Here is a 17,177-nt window from a genome sequence, read left to right on the forward strand (position 1 = left end):
ATATAAGAGAGGAAAAGAGGCTCGCTCCTCCCTCTTGCTCTTGTTTCTGATATCTTCCACTGCCATGAACAGTGGCCCCTCTGCCATGTGTTACCCTGCTGATTATGGACTGAAACCTCTACAAACTGTAAGCTAGTTAAACCTTTCCCTTTTTAACTTTGGGTGTTGGGTATTTTGTCTCAGCAATGAAAGAAAAGTAACTAAGACAACTTCCTACAGAGTTCTTCATGGCCATCTGTCTAAGCTCCAAAACCTCACACAGTGCTTGCAAACCCACTTCACCCTAAGTGGTATTTCCAAACTCTTATAGCAAATTTTTTTCTGCTATTGAATGTCTCCGACTTATTGCTATTATCATGACCTTAAATATAAATTTTATACTGATATATAATTATATTCTCAAAGAAAGTAAGGTTCTGAGTCAACTAATATCCATATCCAGAAGAAGGAAACTAGACCTCTATCCCTTGCCATATAATAAGAAATTTTAATGTTTCATTCTAGAACTCCCATGTCCAATAACCACTGAGAGATACACACCGCAGGAGTGGCAAGGCTCTGACCCCTGGAGGGTAACGGCATGTCCTTCTCACTTCTGCACCGTGTGTCCCCGACCCTGAGAACCTGTGGCAGGTACCCAGGACATGAATGAATGCTGGACAAAGGAGTCCACTGTCTGACACTCTGGTTGGTTCCATGTTGCAAAATTTTAGAACTCTCTTTTTGTGTAATTTACTTCCTATATTTTCTGTAGCTTAAAATTGTAACGTCAATCAAATTTCTACAGGACAGACTTTTAGATAATACAGTGTTTTTAATTACTTCCTATCTTTAACTGGTTTTAGCCATATCATCTTTACAAGTTCCTTAGGGGTCAGGGGCTAAATTACAATTCTGTGTTATACTTGTGAAATTTCATAACATCGAAAGCTGTATAATATTCTGCTTTGTTAAACTCAATTTCTTCATCTAGTTTTAGATGGAACCCTCTTGTTTGAATGAGTTGATGTACCATGTAAAGAGTCACTTTCAAGGTTTATTGCTCTTACCCTGTCATTAATATTGGTTCTTTTTCTTGGGATTCATTCAAATGCCCATTTGATCTAGGGAATCTTACAGGTTTTGGAGATTTGTGGGTTTGTTTGCTTGCTTGCTTGTTGGTCTTTTTCATGTATAGTACCGGAATCATGGGTCTTTGCACTGAACTGTGACCCCAGCCCTTGGTTTATTCTTTATTTGAGACAGGATCTCACTAAGTTGTTCAGGCTGGACTCCAACTTGCAACTGTCCTGTTTCAGGTTCTCAGAGTACTGGGATTGCAGTCATACCTGCCACACTTGACTAATCCCTTGGTTCTAATAAATATTTCCAACTTTTCCAGAAGAATACACCTTCTTCCAGGATCCCCAAAGATTTTCTCTGTCTCCTTATCTCTGAAATGGCATCAATCAGGCCTACATTCATCCCAGAACAGAGCAGCTAGGAAGAAGGAAATTGTATAAGGGATATGGATTGCTTTATGATAAGAAGACAATTATCTCCCTATTTCAGCTTGACCTTCTAACTTTCTTGTTCACTTGATTTTCTTAATAATGTCAAAATGAAACATGGGAATTTCCCTTCATTCTGTCCATCCCTTATTGTGTTATTAATATCCCCTAGTCATTGCAGGCTGATCAGGCCCACAATCTACCAAATGAGTAGACAGTGAAGGCTTAAATAAATGAGACAATTGAAATGATTTCAGGGTTCCAGGAGGGTCTAACTCTCTGCAGCTTCGATATTCTCTGGGTTTAGACAAAGGTTTCTATGGGCAACGTGTATTTATTTGGTTTTCAAACAAAGGAGGGGATACTAAGAAAATGCAGGAATCTGTACAGGACTTGGGAAACCCTTTAGGGACTTCTCCAGGTAATATATTGTGTTAATTTAGGAGAACCACGTTATGACCAGGAAGGCTTTCACTGAAGGAGTGAGATGCTTGCAGCTACAGTCTCCTTTTAGTTAATTGGGATTGAAGCCAAAAGTCCTCAGCTGTGATCTTGTCTTGTCCTTTGAAGCCTTGTGGCTTCACCTACCATTACAGGCCTCGGTAGGGACCAGTGACTCACAAGCAAACATGGAAAGCCAATTGATTAATTTAAGTCCTGCTCAGAGCTGCTTCATAGTGGTCTCCATCAATTCCTGGTCTAGGAAATGCACTTTTTAATCTCTTGAAATCAATAGGAGCTAGAAATAAATATTTTGTTTACAAGTGTGATTAGTAACCCTTTTGCTTCCTACATATATAATTAATCAAGCTTGCAGATACAGGTTATATGAAACAAGACTTTGTATATGATCTGAATGATAGGTTGGAATTATTGTGGGATTAGTAAATTTAGAGTCTGAAATGCTGCATGAATATAAATATAATTCTTCTTTTACACCTCTGAGGGAGAAATGGAGGTGTGACACAGTGGTAAAAAGCTTGCTTATTAGGAATGAAATTTTGGGTTCCATACCCAGCACCATCAAAAAAAATGTGTGTGTGTGTAAGTTAATTTCTAAAAGTGGAGGAGAGACTTTATAACAAAAGCTCTAATAGTATGTTGGCCTTCAGCCAATTTTTGTTTCTGATATTCATTGTGAAATTTCCTCTCTACCCCCATGATCAGAATCCTGACTCTGTAAACAAGAATTACTTTTACAGGCTTCTCTGACCCCAATCCTTCTACCTTACTCCTCACCAGGACTATAAGCCATTTGTGTTCCCTTAACCATTGCTTTCCTTAATGAAAATGCTTCCCATGTATGTATCTAGTAATGACGGTCAATCAGGGCCTTGTTTCATGTGGTGCCATTTTCTTTCCTGTCCTAAACTAAAATCACTCTTCTTACTATGCTTTTTTAAATTTTTTTGATTTGTTTTTACTGACTGGGATTTAGGGCATGGGATGGGAAATGTCATGTTGGGGCACACCCCACTCCCACCCAATGGAAATGTCCATTCTGATCTTCCTGGGATGTTTTTTGAAGCTTTTTCTTTTCCTTGGCTCTGCCCTTGCTGGCAGCAGCCTCCTCAGGCCCACTGCTGAGTGGCTTTTCTTTGGAAAAAGGTTTTCTTTTCTTCTTGGGGACACTTCTGGCTGCCTCTCCTGGCTCACTGGATGTTTCCTCCTTGGGCAAAGTCTTCTTAGGTGGACTTGTGCCGCCACCAGCTATCTGTTGCAGATCACTCCTAATCAGCTCTTCCTTGGAAAAAGATTTCATTTACCTCGGTTTGCAGACAGAGACAGCTGGATCATCCCTTCTGTTCTCCTGAGGAGCCTCCTGGAGCTTTTGCTTTTTTTTATTTTTGGGCTTTCCCTGTGTCCCCTCATGCTCCTCTGGAATATGACTGCTGCTTTGTGAAGATGTCCGAGTGGCCGGTGCAGCTGCTTCTTTTCCTTCTTCAAGTGCTTCTTCTCCCATTTCTCCAGCTTCCTGGTGATTTCAGCAGCCCTGGGAATCACTCACACACCAGGATCTTCTCAGTATACCCTAACATGATCGATGCTACAGTATGGATCTTGGGTGTCCTTCAAAATCCCATGTGTAAAGACTTGGTCCCCAGAAGTCTTGGAAGGTGGTGGGACCCTTAAGAGATGGTGCATAGTAGCTGGTCTTAGGTCACCAGGACCATGTTCTTCAGGGGGGATTATTGGGGTCCTAGTTCCTCCCATTCTTCTCTTGCTCCCTAACTGCCATGAGGTGAGAAGCTTGCTCTACTATGTACTCCTGCTATTAGGTGCTGCCTCACTACTGACCCAAAAGCAATGTGTCCACCAACATAGACTGAAACCACCAAAACTATGAGTTAAAAAAACTTTTTCTCCCTTTAAGTTGATTGTCTTGGGTACTTTGTTATAGTAACAGAAAGCTAACAGAAACAACACTGCTCTGATGCTAGAATGATTCTTCACCAATTCCTGCTTTTCTAGCTCTCCAGCCCTTGCTACTACTCCTTTCTCTCAACTCTTAATGCACTATGGTCAGTAGTCATGTGTTAGTCACTGTCTCTCAAGTCCCCTTCTACACTCTCTTCCCCATTAGCAGGTGCAATTCTACTTCCTTTCCTGAAAGTATCTTCAACTACCTTCTACAAACTACTGTCTCTACATTTACCTCAAGCTTCTATGCTGAAATCAAGGCCTGTACTTTGAACTGCAGGGACACCTTCCTTGAGTTCCTACTAGGCTCCAACCTACCTGCCAGTGTCTGGACCTAGAAACGCTGCATCTCATTCCCATGTTGTAGAAGGCTGCTCATGCACTGCCTAGGTCTATCCACATTCCTTCCACAGTGGACTCCTGGGACACTGTTCCTAAAATTCTCTTCGATTATTTACCTTTAACTTCTCTTCCTCTATTAAATGCAATAGAGAAAATAAGAATATGTTCTTGCATCTCCTACAAGTATTCTGGTAATCCTCTTATCTTTAAAAAAAAAACAACTCTATTGGCTCCTGTCTGATTTCACGGTTCCACTTTATAACAAAAGCCCTTCACAGGGTGGTATGCAGTCCCTGTCTCAGTTCCTTTCTTCCCAGCAGGGTTTTACCCCACGACTTCACTGCTGTGTCAAAGTCGCCACTGATTTCCACATTACTGAATCTGACCATCAGTTCTTGCTCTGTGTCACTTGACATCTTGGCAGAGTTTGGCACAGCTGCCACTATTCTGTTCTGATGCAATTTCCTCCCCTACAATCATCAGATTTTCCTCTTTCTGTTTGGACTTTGTATTTGTTTACTTTTTTTATATTTCCATAGGATTTTTTTCTATTTCTTATCCTTCCTGACCTCTTTATACTGGTGTGCCCTGGATCCCAATGCTTGGAATCTGAGTGAGTTTAAGGGATGGACATTATAGCTGATGTCCATTCAGACATGGTTATATTCTTCAGTTTTCTTTTCTGAGATGACAGTCACGAGATTTCAGGGCGGAAGGCAATAGAATTGCCTTTTGCAGTCTGGACTTCATGCACCTGAAGGAGCCTCTCCCTGCACTTGGATGGGGAGGACTGATGCGGTCTTACAAGGCCCATGCTGAACATGCTGAACATGCTTTTAAGGCCGTTCATTTCGTTTAGATCAAACTCCTCAGTGTGCCCAAAAGTGCCGCAGTGGGAGGATGCTATTCCCTGAGCCCCAGGACTAAAGTTTTACTCATTGTACCAGGCAAGATGCTCCCAGGAAAGCAGAATCACGAACATTAAGGAAAGTTAATACATAGATTTGGCGAAGCAAGTATTTGACGAGTGAAGGACAAGTGAGGAGCACTCAGTAACCCCGAGATAATAATTACAGAAGCAACTTTCCTAAGTGAGCAAGAGCAAAGGGCATCAGAAAGGGTGCCGGGGGACCCTCGCTGTGACGGAGAGGCTGGGAGCCAGGGCAGGAGGCGCTCTCAGCTGGTGACGAGTCAGCTCCTTGAGGGCTGCCTGAGGAGGCACCGCCTGGGCTTGTCAGCTTGGGAGAACCGCAGGGATGCTGGTTCTGAGTGTAGGGAAAAACTGGGAAATAAAAACTGCTACTGAAGTAAGGTGCTGTCACCAAGTGTAATGACGACTGCTCATGGGAAGGCAATGACAAGTGAATGAACAGGATTAGACCCCCTCTAATCTTTGGTCCTCCGCTAGCACCCTCTAGTGGCGGAATGTAGTGATCCAACGGGAATTAGAAAAATACATTTGCCTTGGTGGCATCAAAGCACCACAAAGAATACAGAAAGGTGGGTTTGGAGCTGAGAGACGACAGCTTAATAACGGGTACGTCCGCGTCATTGTACACTACAGAACAGTGACAATGGGGGCTGGGGATTTAGCTCAGCGGCATAGCGCCTGCCTGGCAAGCGCAAGGTAGTGAGTTCGATTCCTGATACCAGAAAAAAAAAAAAAAAAAAGAAAGAAAAGAAAACAACAGAACAGTGACAGTGGATGAAACGGTGTCACTTAGTCACATGGATAAATTCACTATGTTGGATATAAAATGAAATAGGCAAAATATTTACACCATATACAAACATCAAAAAGATGCAGTAATTGTACTAAACAGGGATATGAACAGACATAGGGAACTACCAGGAAGTCGTGGAATGATCTATGAAAATCTTAAAACAGTGATTTCCTCCAGGGGACCAGGGCAGGGAAAGGAGGAAAATGCAGTAAGGAAAGAGCACAAAAGGCTTTTGCATTATTCCTAAATTGTTTTTGCAAAAGCTGGGCCAAGAGTATACGGGTAATTGTTATGCAATTCTACATACATTTCTGTGAGTCAGAAACATTGTAACTTGAGATCTATCTTTATTAATCGTGGTTGTTTCATAAAGAGTGTCACAGGGCTTTGCCATTTCTAAGCCCCACGCAGGCTTTCTTTTTTTTTTTTTTTTTTGGTTTTTTTTTTTGGTTTTTCTCTGGTACCGGGAGCCGAACTCACGACCTTGCGCTTGCCAGGCAGGCGCTTTTGCCGCTGAGCTAAATCCCCAGCCCCTCGCAGGCTTTCTTTAAATGCACTGTGGCCCCCTTCCTCTCCTCCTCTCTGCATGACCGAAGCCATGCTCCATCCTCTACGAGCATCTGTGGGCCCTTCTGTTTTTAGTTTGCTTCTTTGTTTGTTTCTGTGTTTGTTACACCCAGAACTGACCCAAGTGTGGTGACAGGCTTATAAAAGCACAAAATGTCTTTGCGTTTCACTGTTTTGTGCAATTTCTATGCAGAATTAGAAAGGGTAACAAAAATGAGGTGCGTAAGCGATGGTCATCCAACTCAAAACAATGTGAGTAAACCAAAAGACGACCACTCCTTGGCGCACAGAATCGGGCAGTCTAGTGAGATTCTGGTTTCTCCTGGCTGGGTCCAGGAACCTAATCACTTTCGGAGCTCTCTTGCTTGGCTCGCCTTTGTTGTCATTCTTGGAAGTGGGATTTCCCCAACTGAGGTGAAGATAACTTCTGGGGTCTCTAGATTTAATTGATCTTTTTGTCTCTGATGAGAACAAAGAGTCCTTCTTGTCCAACTGTTAGATCAAAAGTCCTAAGGAGGATTCTCCCTGGCCTTGTTTCACATTCGTGCTCAGCCTTGCGTTCATGTGAGCCCCATGGGTCTGGTCTGTGATTGGCCAATATTCCAGAGACCTTGGAGCCAAGAGGAATGACACAAACACAATACAAGTAATCAATTCCCTTGAAGAAAAAAGGCAGAAGGACTGGGTGTGGTGGCACAAACCTGTCATCCCAGCACACGAGAGGCTGAGGCAGAAGGCTCGAGTTTAAGGCCAACCTGGACTACATCAAGAGGCCTGGTCTGCAAAAAACAACACAAGAAAGAAGGGGAAGGCAAGGCTATCAGAGACAATCAATAGGCATTCACTACATGAAGCTATAGAAGTTTCTGAGTATAATACCTGACTCCCTTGATCATTTTGATCTCTTTCCCAACAAACAAATGCAATGAAAGCAGAAAATCCTGAACTTCTGAAAATAATTTGGGTTCCCTGACACTTATTCCAACTGTACTTTTTTATACCTTTTTGGTCTTGTTATTCTCCTACTTAAATACTCATACTCTTGCTTGCTGTATTCTTCAATATATCTACATTCTTTTCAAATCAGTGACACGTTTATCCAATGAGCAGATTCCTAAGCATGATACAGGAACTAGGACCTGAGATAGACATGCATCCGCTCTCTATGGACTCCTACATCCATCCTCCTATGTGCAAGAGTATATTTGTATTAGCTATCTCCCGGCGGGAGTGATTACAAGCAATCTCTCACTTGTCATCTGCAGGGACAGTGCCCTCGCTCACTCACTGAAAATGCCCTGCACATCACTAACACCCGTAAGTATGAATTCATATCTGCTCATGTTGGCAGTATGATCTTGATGGTGAACAATTTTCATTTGTCTTGTAGGAGCCTCACAATTACTACGTTCCAAACACAGAAGCTTGGCTCATTCCACACATGAGCATGTCCCACCTCTCCCCTCAGCGCGTCTGCTCCAGGAACTGAGCCGTGCATCGGAAGGATGTTAAGGGTGAATAAACACAGTTTGCCGCCTCGAGAAGCCCAGTTCGGTATGAATGTGTCATACGTGACGATTTCTGTAGCAGTGAAGCATAAGAGGCTCCGTCTGAGCACAAAACAGCTGCTTTTCATTTGGTGTTAGTGTTGTGTCTTCAGTAGTTGCCAAGTTCTCTTTTCCTACTCTTCCCATCTTGCTACATGGCATCGCCATCTACCCATACCCTCAAGTCAAGGCCAAGCCAACCTAGACTGCTCTCTCCTCTCTCCTCCTCAGCGATCCCATAGGCTCCACTTCCCCAGACATTCTCTTCTCTCTCTATGGCCACCTCCCTGGTCCAAACCATTACTGTCTCTCTCAGATCTTCCAAAGTTCTCCCTCTATCACCATCCAGGCTAACAATATCCCATGAACTATTCACATGTAATGCATGTCCACAAATGTGAAGTAAACACTGGAACCCCACTTAAAAGCTGGCTACTGGATGGATGTGGTGGTGCACACCTAATCCCAGCATTGCATTCTGGGAGGCTGAGGCAGCAAGATCACAAGTTTGAGCCAAGTCTGGGAAATTTAATGATCCAGTGAGAACCTGTCCCAAATAAAAAATAAAAGGAAAAGGGAGGTAGCCCAATGTGAAGGTCCTAGGTTCGAACACACACACACACACACACACACACACACACACACACACACACACAGAGGGGCTATTTTCCACTTTCTCAACCTTCTCTTTCCTAGACTCAAGTCAGTGGAACAGTCTCATCTTTGACTTCATTAAGCCTTTTGCACAATCTGTGGACTCTGCTCTCCTTAGAATGAATGAATAGTGATCTCGTTTTCATTCTCCAGATGTCGAACCTAGAGTCTCCCCAGCATGGACAGGCCTTGCCTACAGTAGACCCCATATCACATCAACACCAGCCAGCTGCATTTTGGCAAAATAACTCAAGATTATGGGACTTCTTTGTTTGTGCTTTCCATTGGTATAAAGTACAGAGGGTAGAGACGATGCTTATTGTGATCACAGCCAAATCCCAAACACACAGCACAGTGTCAGTCCACAAAACACATCCAAAAGGTAGTTCTGAATGAATGGATAAAACCTTTCATTCTTAAAAAAATAAAAAGATAAATAGGCTATACCACCGCGAAAAGGAGGAGATGTAGGAGCTGACACTCTCTCACTCAAATAGCAGCATGGACTTCACACGAAGCTGCATGGAGCTTAGAAAAAAGACAGACATGGCTGGGGCAGGAATGGGGTACGGACCTGCTCTGGGACAGAAGGCATCTGCCAGGAGCAGAAAAGCAGCACACACCCACGGTGATGGTAGAACCCAAAAAGGCAGGCATTGCAGGAAATGAATAATGTTAAATCTAGCAAAGTTTGTAAACCCAGAACATAACTGAAAATCTATCACACAAATGGTACTTGTATTTTTATTTCTTATCCTTTAACACATACAAATTTTTTAGGAAAACTGAAGGAATTATGCCTTTGAACAAAGACAAAAATCTCAGAACACAAGAGAAAGCAAAGCTTTCAAAGCAGATTTCAGGTGATTACATACCCGGAGTCATCATTACGTCATTGGTGTATAACATCAATTTATTTTTCCTTGTGACTAGGAAAGGTATATTCATAAAATCAGTGAACTTACAATAAAAAGTAAACAGAGGTAACAAGAAGCCTAAATCAAAAACATCCTAAAAGAAAAAACAGAAACATCCTCAAGAAAAGCTTCGTCCTTAAAAACAAACTTTGCCAGACATGGTGGCACTTGGGAGGCTGACGCAGGAGGATCACCAGGGGTTTCAGGCCAGCCTGAATTACAAAGCAAGACTCTGCCTCAAAAAACAAACTCCAAAACCAAACCAAAAAACCCACACACTTTACCACTTTTCCACTATCTTTCCCGTGTTGCAAATCAGACTGGTTCAGCAGGCCAGCTTCTTAGGGCGATACTGAGTGCAATCTGCCACGCAATCACCCAAAATTATGTTGCCGCTTCCAGCATGTGGGTGTGGTGTCCATGGAGTTCTGTGTGCAAAGCTAAGAAAATCCTTCCAGCAGTGACGTGCAGGGCCAGAAGCATCCGGCTTCCCGTCTTGTATCAGTCAGAGTTCATCAGGCTAAATTTCACCTGGCAAGAGAGCAGCTTGCTCCTCCTCTGTACCCATGGTGCTTTGAGGTTTAGATCTGCAAGGGGGAGGGCAGAACCTTGGTATTTCTAGTCTTTAAAAAACACCCCGTGCCTCCATCTCTAACAAGTTAGCTTCTTAAAAAGTGTCTACAAAGTAAGGAGCCTCTGGAGCCCAGAACTCTGCTAAGTGGGAGAATGCATGCAAAGTAGCATTCTTTTCCATTTCCAGAAGATAACCTGGAAAGGGAAAAAAGAGGCCAAAAGCTGGGCATACCTTCTTCTGGAGTCTTCCAGGAGGTAAAACAATCCCATCGCTAATCCCTTGGATGCAATGAAAGGTACGAGTTAGTGTTAATCCTCCCAGTTAAGTTTCTCCAAAATTAAGGAAAATGGGGGGGAAAATCAACGTTACTCACACTAATCAGAGGCCACAAGCCTTGTATAGCAGCCGCCCACTCGAAACCAAGTTTCTCATACAGAAATCCACCGAGCATTGGTCCTATAAAAGCTCTAGCAGTGGAGAGAAATGTGACTATTAAACAGTGGAGAAAATAATTACTGAATCAGAGTCACATGATCCCATACTCACAGGTCTGCCTTAAATTGTTACTATAGATACTGAATTAAAAAGTCAATTCCCAGCGTAGCAATAGTTCTCAGAAAATAATTCTAGGACTGAGGGTGTAGCTCAGTGGTAGAGTGCTTGCCTACCATGTGTGAGGCTCTCGGTTCAATCCCTAACGCTACAAAAAGGAAAGAAACAAAAATAAAAGAAGGGGAAAAGTCTACTTGATAATGTTCAAAACTTTTAAACAATTTTCAAGAAGAACTGCATCTGAAAAGTTGGTGGCTTACAAAGAAATAAAAAGATGACAAACGTTAAAAACTTTATAGCATTATATTCTCAGTATTTGCACATAATAGGACTCAATTGAATACATGTGGATTCTCTATTGAATACATGTGAATTGCTCACATATGTTTACACTCCTGGTACAGTAGAAGGTAGAAATGAATGAATATGTGAAGAAATTTGAAATCTGAGACATACTTTTTTAAAGGAACTTACAAGTAACATAAATAAGACAATGTGTTTGAAACCATTTTGCTTAGGGTATTTTTTTTTAGTTTTTTGAGACAAGGTCTCGCTGTGCAATTCTGACTGGCCTTAAACTCACTCTGTAGCCTAGGCTGGCCTCAAACTTACAGCAATCCTCCTGCCTCAGCCTCCCAAGTGCTGGGATTATAGGGGTGCACAACCATGCCCAGCTTGCTTAGGTATTAAATTGGCTGCTATAACTACATCCAGGAGTCAGAAGGTGTGCATTAGAATTCTCACTCTGGTCTATCTTTGAGAATCTCATATAACTTTTTTTTTGCTTTGATTATTTTTTTCCAGTTTTTATTTTTTATTAGTACATATTCCAGTACATATAGACCATTTTCCTTGTGGGGAGTGGGTACATGTCTTCCTGCTTTTTATTATCAATCTTTTATTTTGCTCTGTATTTACATTATGTGTTCCTCATATATGAGAAACCATGTGATACAGAAAGTTATGTGTCTGATTTATTCCACTTAACATTATCATCTCAAGGTGCACCTATTTTCCCACAAATGACTCAAGTTTATCCTTCTTTATGGCAAAGTAGTATTCCATTGTACACAAGTATCACATATTCTTTATCCATTCATCTTTGAAGGACCTCTAGGCTGCTTCCAAGATGTAGCTATTACGAATTGTGCTGCTGTAAACACATGTATACATGTAATATAATGACTTTAATTCTTTCAGGAAGACATCTAAAAGGGAAATAGCTGGGTCAAATAGAGTTATCTATTTTTAACTTTTTGAGAAATCTCTGTATTGATTTTCATGGTGGTTGTACCAGTTTACAGTCCCACCAACCACACAGAAGGGTCCCTTTATCTCCTGAAGCTTCACCAGGTGCCTCAGGCACTCACAGATGGGGCTTTGGGAAGTGATTGGCTCATGCTAGTGTGATACTCAGCAGTGGATCAGTGCACACATGAGCTCATAGCTAAATGTGATGTTGGAGGTGAAGCCTGGTGAGAGGGGGTGATCCTGGATGCGTGACCTGATGGTCTATTCCTCTTCTTCATTGATCTCTCTTTGCTTCCTGCTGCCGTGTCATAAGCAACCCTCCTCTACCATGTCACCCTGCCTCAGAGCCAACCCACTATAAACTGAAAGCTTTACAAACTGTGAGCAAAAGTAAACCCTTCGTTCTCCAAATTGTGGGTGTCAGGTATTGAGTCTCAGAAACAAGACAGTACCTAAAACACCAGCATGTGTTATTATTTGATTTCTTGATGGTAGCCATTCTCTCTGGAGTAAGATGGCATTTTAGTGTGGTTTTACTTTGCATTTTTCTGATGGCCAGAGGTGATGAACAGTTTTTCATGTATTTATTGGCCATAGGTAGCATCCTAGCAGGCCCTTCCATCTGTAAAATGGAGATAGCATTTCCTGTCTTGCAAGTAGGAATGAAATTCAGTGAATACTCACCCAACTGACCACATGGCACTTGTGAGACCTGATACAAGTCCCAGTGTACTTAATCCCTCTTCAAATCCATTTTCACTGCAAAGAGAGACATGAGAGTACCCATTATTAAAAGGAAACCCACCTGAAAGAAAAAACTGTATGATAGATACGATAAACCAAAGAAAATCTGGACAAAACCAGTGGTATGACACTCCACTTTTAAGAAGCAAAGTGCGCCCAGGGGCCTGGGGTTGTATAGCTCAATGGTAGAGTGTGTGTTTAGTGTTCAGAAGGCCCTGGGTTGGATCACTGCACTTGAAAACAAACACAAACAACTTCCAAAACAAAAAGCAAAGAAACAAATCTATTTTGAAGCGATGCTTTCTGAATTCTAAAATAATTTTTCTAAAAGCACTTTTACTAAATCTATTAAATATATTAACATTATGATCCATTCATATTATTATGGTTTGGGTCTAGATGTTCCCTCAAAGCCTCATGCAGTCAGGGGTGTGGGCTTCTAGGGTTTAAGAATGATTCATGGTCCAATGCTGGGATTTGGGTGTGAGTGCTACACCCACCCTGGGGCTGATAGCCTGCATATAATATAAGGGAGGGAAACAGGTTTGCTCTCATGCTCCTCCCCCTTTTGCTTTTGTTGCTTTTGCTGTTTTCTGCCACCATGAACTGTTGCCCTCTGCTATGTGCCACTATGCCTTGGAGTCAGATGAGTATGGACTGAAATTTTCACAAACTGTGAGCTAAATAAACCCTTTCCTTCCTTAATTCTTGGCATCAGATATTTTGTTTGAGCAATGAGAGAAAAGCAACCAAGACAGAATTTGGTACCAGAGAAATGGGGTTGTTAGTTTGACTGTACCTGACCATGTGGTTCAAGAGCCTTTGGGAATGGCTTGTGGGAAGAGTTTGGAAAGGTTTGGAGATATCGCCTGAAAGAGTACAGCTGGAACGTCTTAGGCTGTTCTGTGTGGGAGATTCTGACCAGAGCTCAGAAAACCAGAAGGCTGACAGAAATCCTGCTGATAAAGACCATGCTTGGAAGGTTTCTGCTGGGAAGAAAGACTGCATTGGCTGTTAGACTCTAGATGATGTATGTTATGGCTTGGCACAAAGTTTGTCTGCATTTTGCTCATGTCCAGAGATTTTGCCTGAGACTAATATTAAGGGTAATGGACTAAACAATCTGGCAGAAGAAATTCCAAGGCAGTCTAATGTTAGGGCAGGAGCATGGCTATTGTTGGCGGCTTTTAGCCAGATTCATGTTGAGAATCAAGAGCAAAGGGCCTAGTAGAATGATTTAAAATGTTGTGAGCAGGGGCTGGGGATTTAGCTCAGCGGTACAGCGCCTGCCTGGCAAGCACAAGGTCATGAGTTCGAGTCCCGGTACTGGAAAAAAACAAACAAAAAAAAAATGTTGTGAGCTTGGTTAGATATGAAGCTCCAATAAAGCTGTGGACTGCAAAGATAGAGCAGAGGAAATCTAGGTTGCTGAGAAAGAACAGGAGAATAGAAAAGATGGCCTCAGGACATCACAAGAAGTAGCAAGTCTCCACCCTTTGCAGCCTCCAAACTGCAAAAGTGAAAGACTTTGCTTTGAGAAGAAAGCCTCAGAGCTCCATGTTCCAGAATGGTGGTGGTCATGCTATATTCCAGAATGGTGGTGGCATAGTTTGTTCCTCAGAAACAGGTTCAGAGTGCTCAGCAATCCAGGCATTCAACCCCTAAAATGAAGGGAGAAGAAAGCCTGGCTACTGCTCCAGCTGGCAGCAGATGCTGGTATCATCCACATGGTACTGGTTTTAGGTGGATGCAGTATGCAAGGGTTCTGAGGTTAAAGAGGCTTCCATCTAGATTTCAGAAGAAGACCTGGGAGGCCAGACAGTGTACCCCTGAGAGGCCAGTGTGTGAAGCTGTAATTGAGAAGCCAAAGGTGCAGTGAAGACCCCAGAAGTTTGGAGAAGCTAGGAATGTGGATTGTCTGAGGAAAACTGCAAGGAGGGAGCAAAGTAGGCACAAGAAAGAAGCCCTGGGAGCTACTAGTTCTACCACTGGAAGTGATGTAGGGGTGGAGACACACAAGCCCTCTGGAGCTCACAATTTACCACAGATTGCTTCAGATGTTCTATATGGAACTACAGGACTTAATATTTGCCCTGCTGGATATTGGACTTGCTTTGGTCCCAGTGATTTGTATATCCATTTGTAGCTTTTGGAATGGTAATGTTTATCTTGTGCTGCTGAATGTTGGAAGTGTGTAACTCTTCATTTGTACAGGGGCTCACAGCTAAGAGTTTGCCTTGCATCTCAGAGGAGACTTGGGACTTGGACTTTTCAGCACTGCAGAAACTGTTGGAATTTTGACAACTCTTAGAGATGGCATAAAATGCCTTTTGCATAAAGGGATCTGCATGAATCTTTGGGTGGGCAGGGGAAGAATGCTATGGTTTTTGTCTAGATGTCCTCTCATGACTCAGAGCAGGCTTCTTGAGTGTGGGATGGATTCATGGTCCAATGCTGGGATTATGGGTGTGAGTGCTACACCCACCCTCGGGCTGGTAGCCTGCATACAATATAAGAAAGGGAAAGAGCCTTGTTCTCTCACTCCTCCCCATTTTGTTCTTGTTGCTTTTGCTGTTTTCTGCCAACATGAACAGTTGCCCTGTGCTATGTGCCACCCTGCCTTGGAGCCAGCTGAGTATGGAACAACACCTCCACAGATGAGTTAAATAAACCTTTCCCTACTTAATTCTGGGCATCAGATATTTTGTCTCAGCAACAAGAGAAAAGTAACCAAGATACATTTTAAATGTCTATAAAGTATATAATTATCCACCCCTTAAATTAAGATGATAATGTCAAGAGGACTGGGCAGCCTTGAGAAGGCACCGAGGCAGCTCCTTACTCCTAAGAGAACAGCTGAGCTGACCAGACACAGCTATAACGGCCAAGTGACAGAGGCCTGGTCACCCTGTGGTGTCACATGGATCTGCTCCTTGAAAGAGGGACAAACTCAAGGGTCTTCCCCTTTGCTTTAGCATTTAAAAACTACACATACACCAAGGCACACACCAAGCAAAACATCAATCTTCAGTTTATTTTGACCATTAGTGTATTAATATTAATCTATATTAACATTTACATGAGCGTACTACTATGTTACGATTTCTATTGCAGTATTTTTTTTTTTTTTGGTTTTTCTCCGGTACCAGGAACCGAACTCACGACCTTGCGCTTGCCAGGCAGGTGCTTTGTCGCTGAGCTAAATCCCCAGCCCTATTGCAGTATTTGTATTCTTTAAACACATGATGGTTTGGGGGAAATTTCTAACATCCTAAAAAATTGAAAAATTAAAAAAGCCCATGATGCTCACTGCTGTCCACATCGCATCTCTTCAAGAAACAGGCGTCACTTACTATGCGCAGCTGAGGACCTCTGGGAAGGTGGGGATTATACTCATTCCAGCAGACACGCCATTGACCACTAAGATCAGCACCAGCAGCCACAGCTGACTGCAAAAGAATTTTGGAAGAAAAGAACCCCTCAGCATTTAAGAGGCACAAACTTCACACTAGGGAAGATGGGGACCCAGTGAAGCTGGTTTCACAGGCTATGTGATCAGCCTCTTTCTCCTTCTCCTCTGGCCCATCCCAGTCAGGGAGATCACCCTTGAGCTCCTCATGTAGGTGGAGAGTGGGGGAACCCAGTTCATCCATCCGATAGCATCGCTGATCGCATGCGTCCCGAAAATCGCTTTGGTCACACAGATCACACGTTTGCAGCCAGTTTGTCTCTCCCCACACAAAATGCTTTCCAAATTGGTTGAAGTATCAATACTAATACAGTTCATTCAGTCACTGGGCTTGGAAATTCAGCGCACTGAATAATGCCAAAGAAGGGAAGGGATAGGTAACATAGAGGCAAAGCCAACCTCTGTACCAGGTTGAGCACAATGCCAGCTACTTAATATATACAATCTCACTTCCTCTTGCAATAGATCAGGGCTCTCGATAAGGAAACTGAGGCTCTCAGAAGCTAAGGGATTTGCACAAGTTCACAATAACAGTAAGTGGCAAAGCTAAAGTTCAAACCCAAGACTGAAAGATTCTGAAATCCCTCTTTTTCCATACCATGTTTTATCCTGGAAGTTTGTGAAAAGGCCTGGGGAACTCACTTTATTTTAGCAAATAAACTATGTCACACAAGCTTTCATAAGCAGCTATGACATGCTAAGGATGAAAAGAAACAAAAACAACTTAGTTCCTGTCTCAAGAAGCGAGGAGGGACAGGAGGAAAAAGCAAAAACGTACTCAAAGAACTATCAGCCAAAGCTGGGTAGCAACACATGGTATTTTAAAAATAAGAACCAATAAATATGAGATAGAAACCCGAAGAGAAAACAAGCATTTTCCTCATTTGCTGAAGACTTTCTGCATTCTGATTTGCTTCAACCAATG

The 17,177-nt window shown here is 42.6% G+C and overlaps 1 protein-coding gene across 3 annotated transcripts in view; it reads right to left on the reverse strand.

Annotated features, from left to right (window-relative positions):
• Nucleotides 1-9,475: 9,475 nt before the first annotated feature.
• The window catches only part of Slc18b1 (solute carrier family 18, subfamily B, member 1), a 29,227-nt gene continuing 21,525 nt past the window's right edge, over nt 9,476-17,177 (reverse strand). Inside the window, exons 10-14 of one of the 3 annotated variants that reach the window (XM_013516687.1) lie at nt 16,137-16,232; nt 12,724-12,798; nt 10,610-10,703; nt 10,468-10,507; nt 9,476-10,249 (exon numbers count right to left, since the gene is read on the reverse strand). In XM_013516687.1, coding sequence (XP_013372141.1) covers nt 10,164-10,249; nt 10,468-10,507; nt 10,610-10,703; nt 12,724-12,798; nt 16,137-16,232 — 391 coding nt within the window. In that variant the 3' untranslated portion in view covers nt 9,476-10,163. Of the gene's footprint in view, nt 10,250-10,467; nt 10,515-10,609; nt 10,704-12,723; nt 12,799-16,136; nt 16,233-17,177 lie in introns of all 3 variants that reach the window. The other 2 variants (XM_005389219.2, XM_013516688.1) reach the window with 2 other exon arrangements.

The sequence above is a fragment of the Chinchilla lanigera genome, unplaced genomic scaffold (genome assembly GCF_000276665.1).
Source record: "Chinchilla lanigera isolate Chin_1 unplaced genomic scaffold, ChiLan1.0 scaffold00035, whole genome shotgun sequence".
Lineage (NCBI taxonomy): Eukaryota > Metazoa > Chordata > Mammalia > Rodentia > Chinchillidae > Chinchilla > Chinchilla lanigera.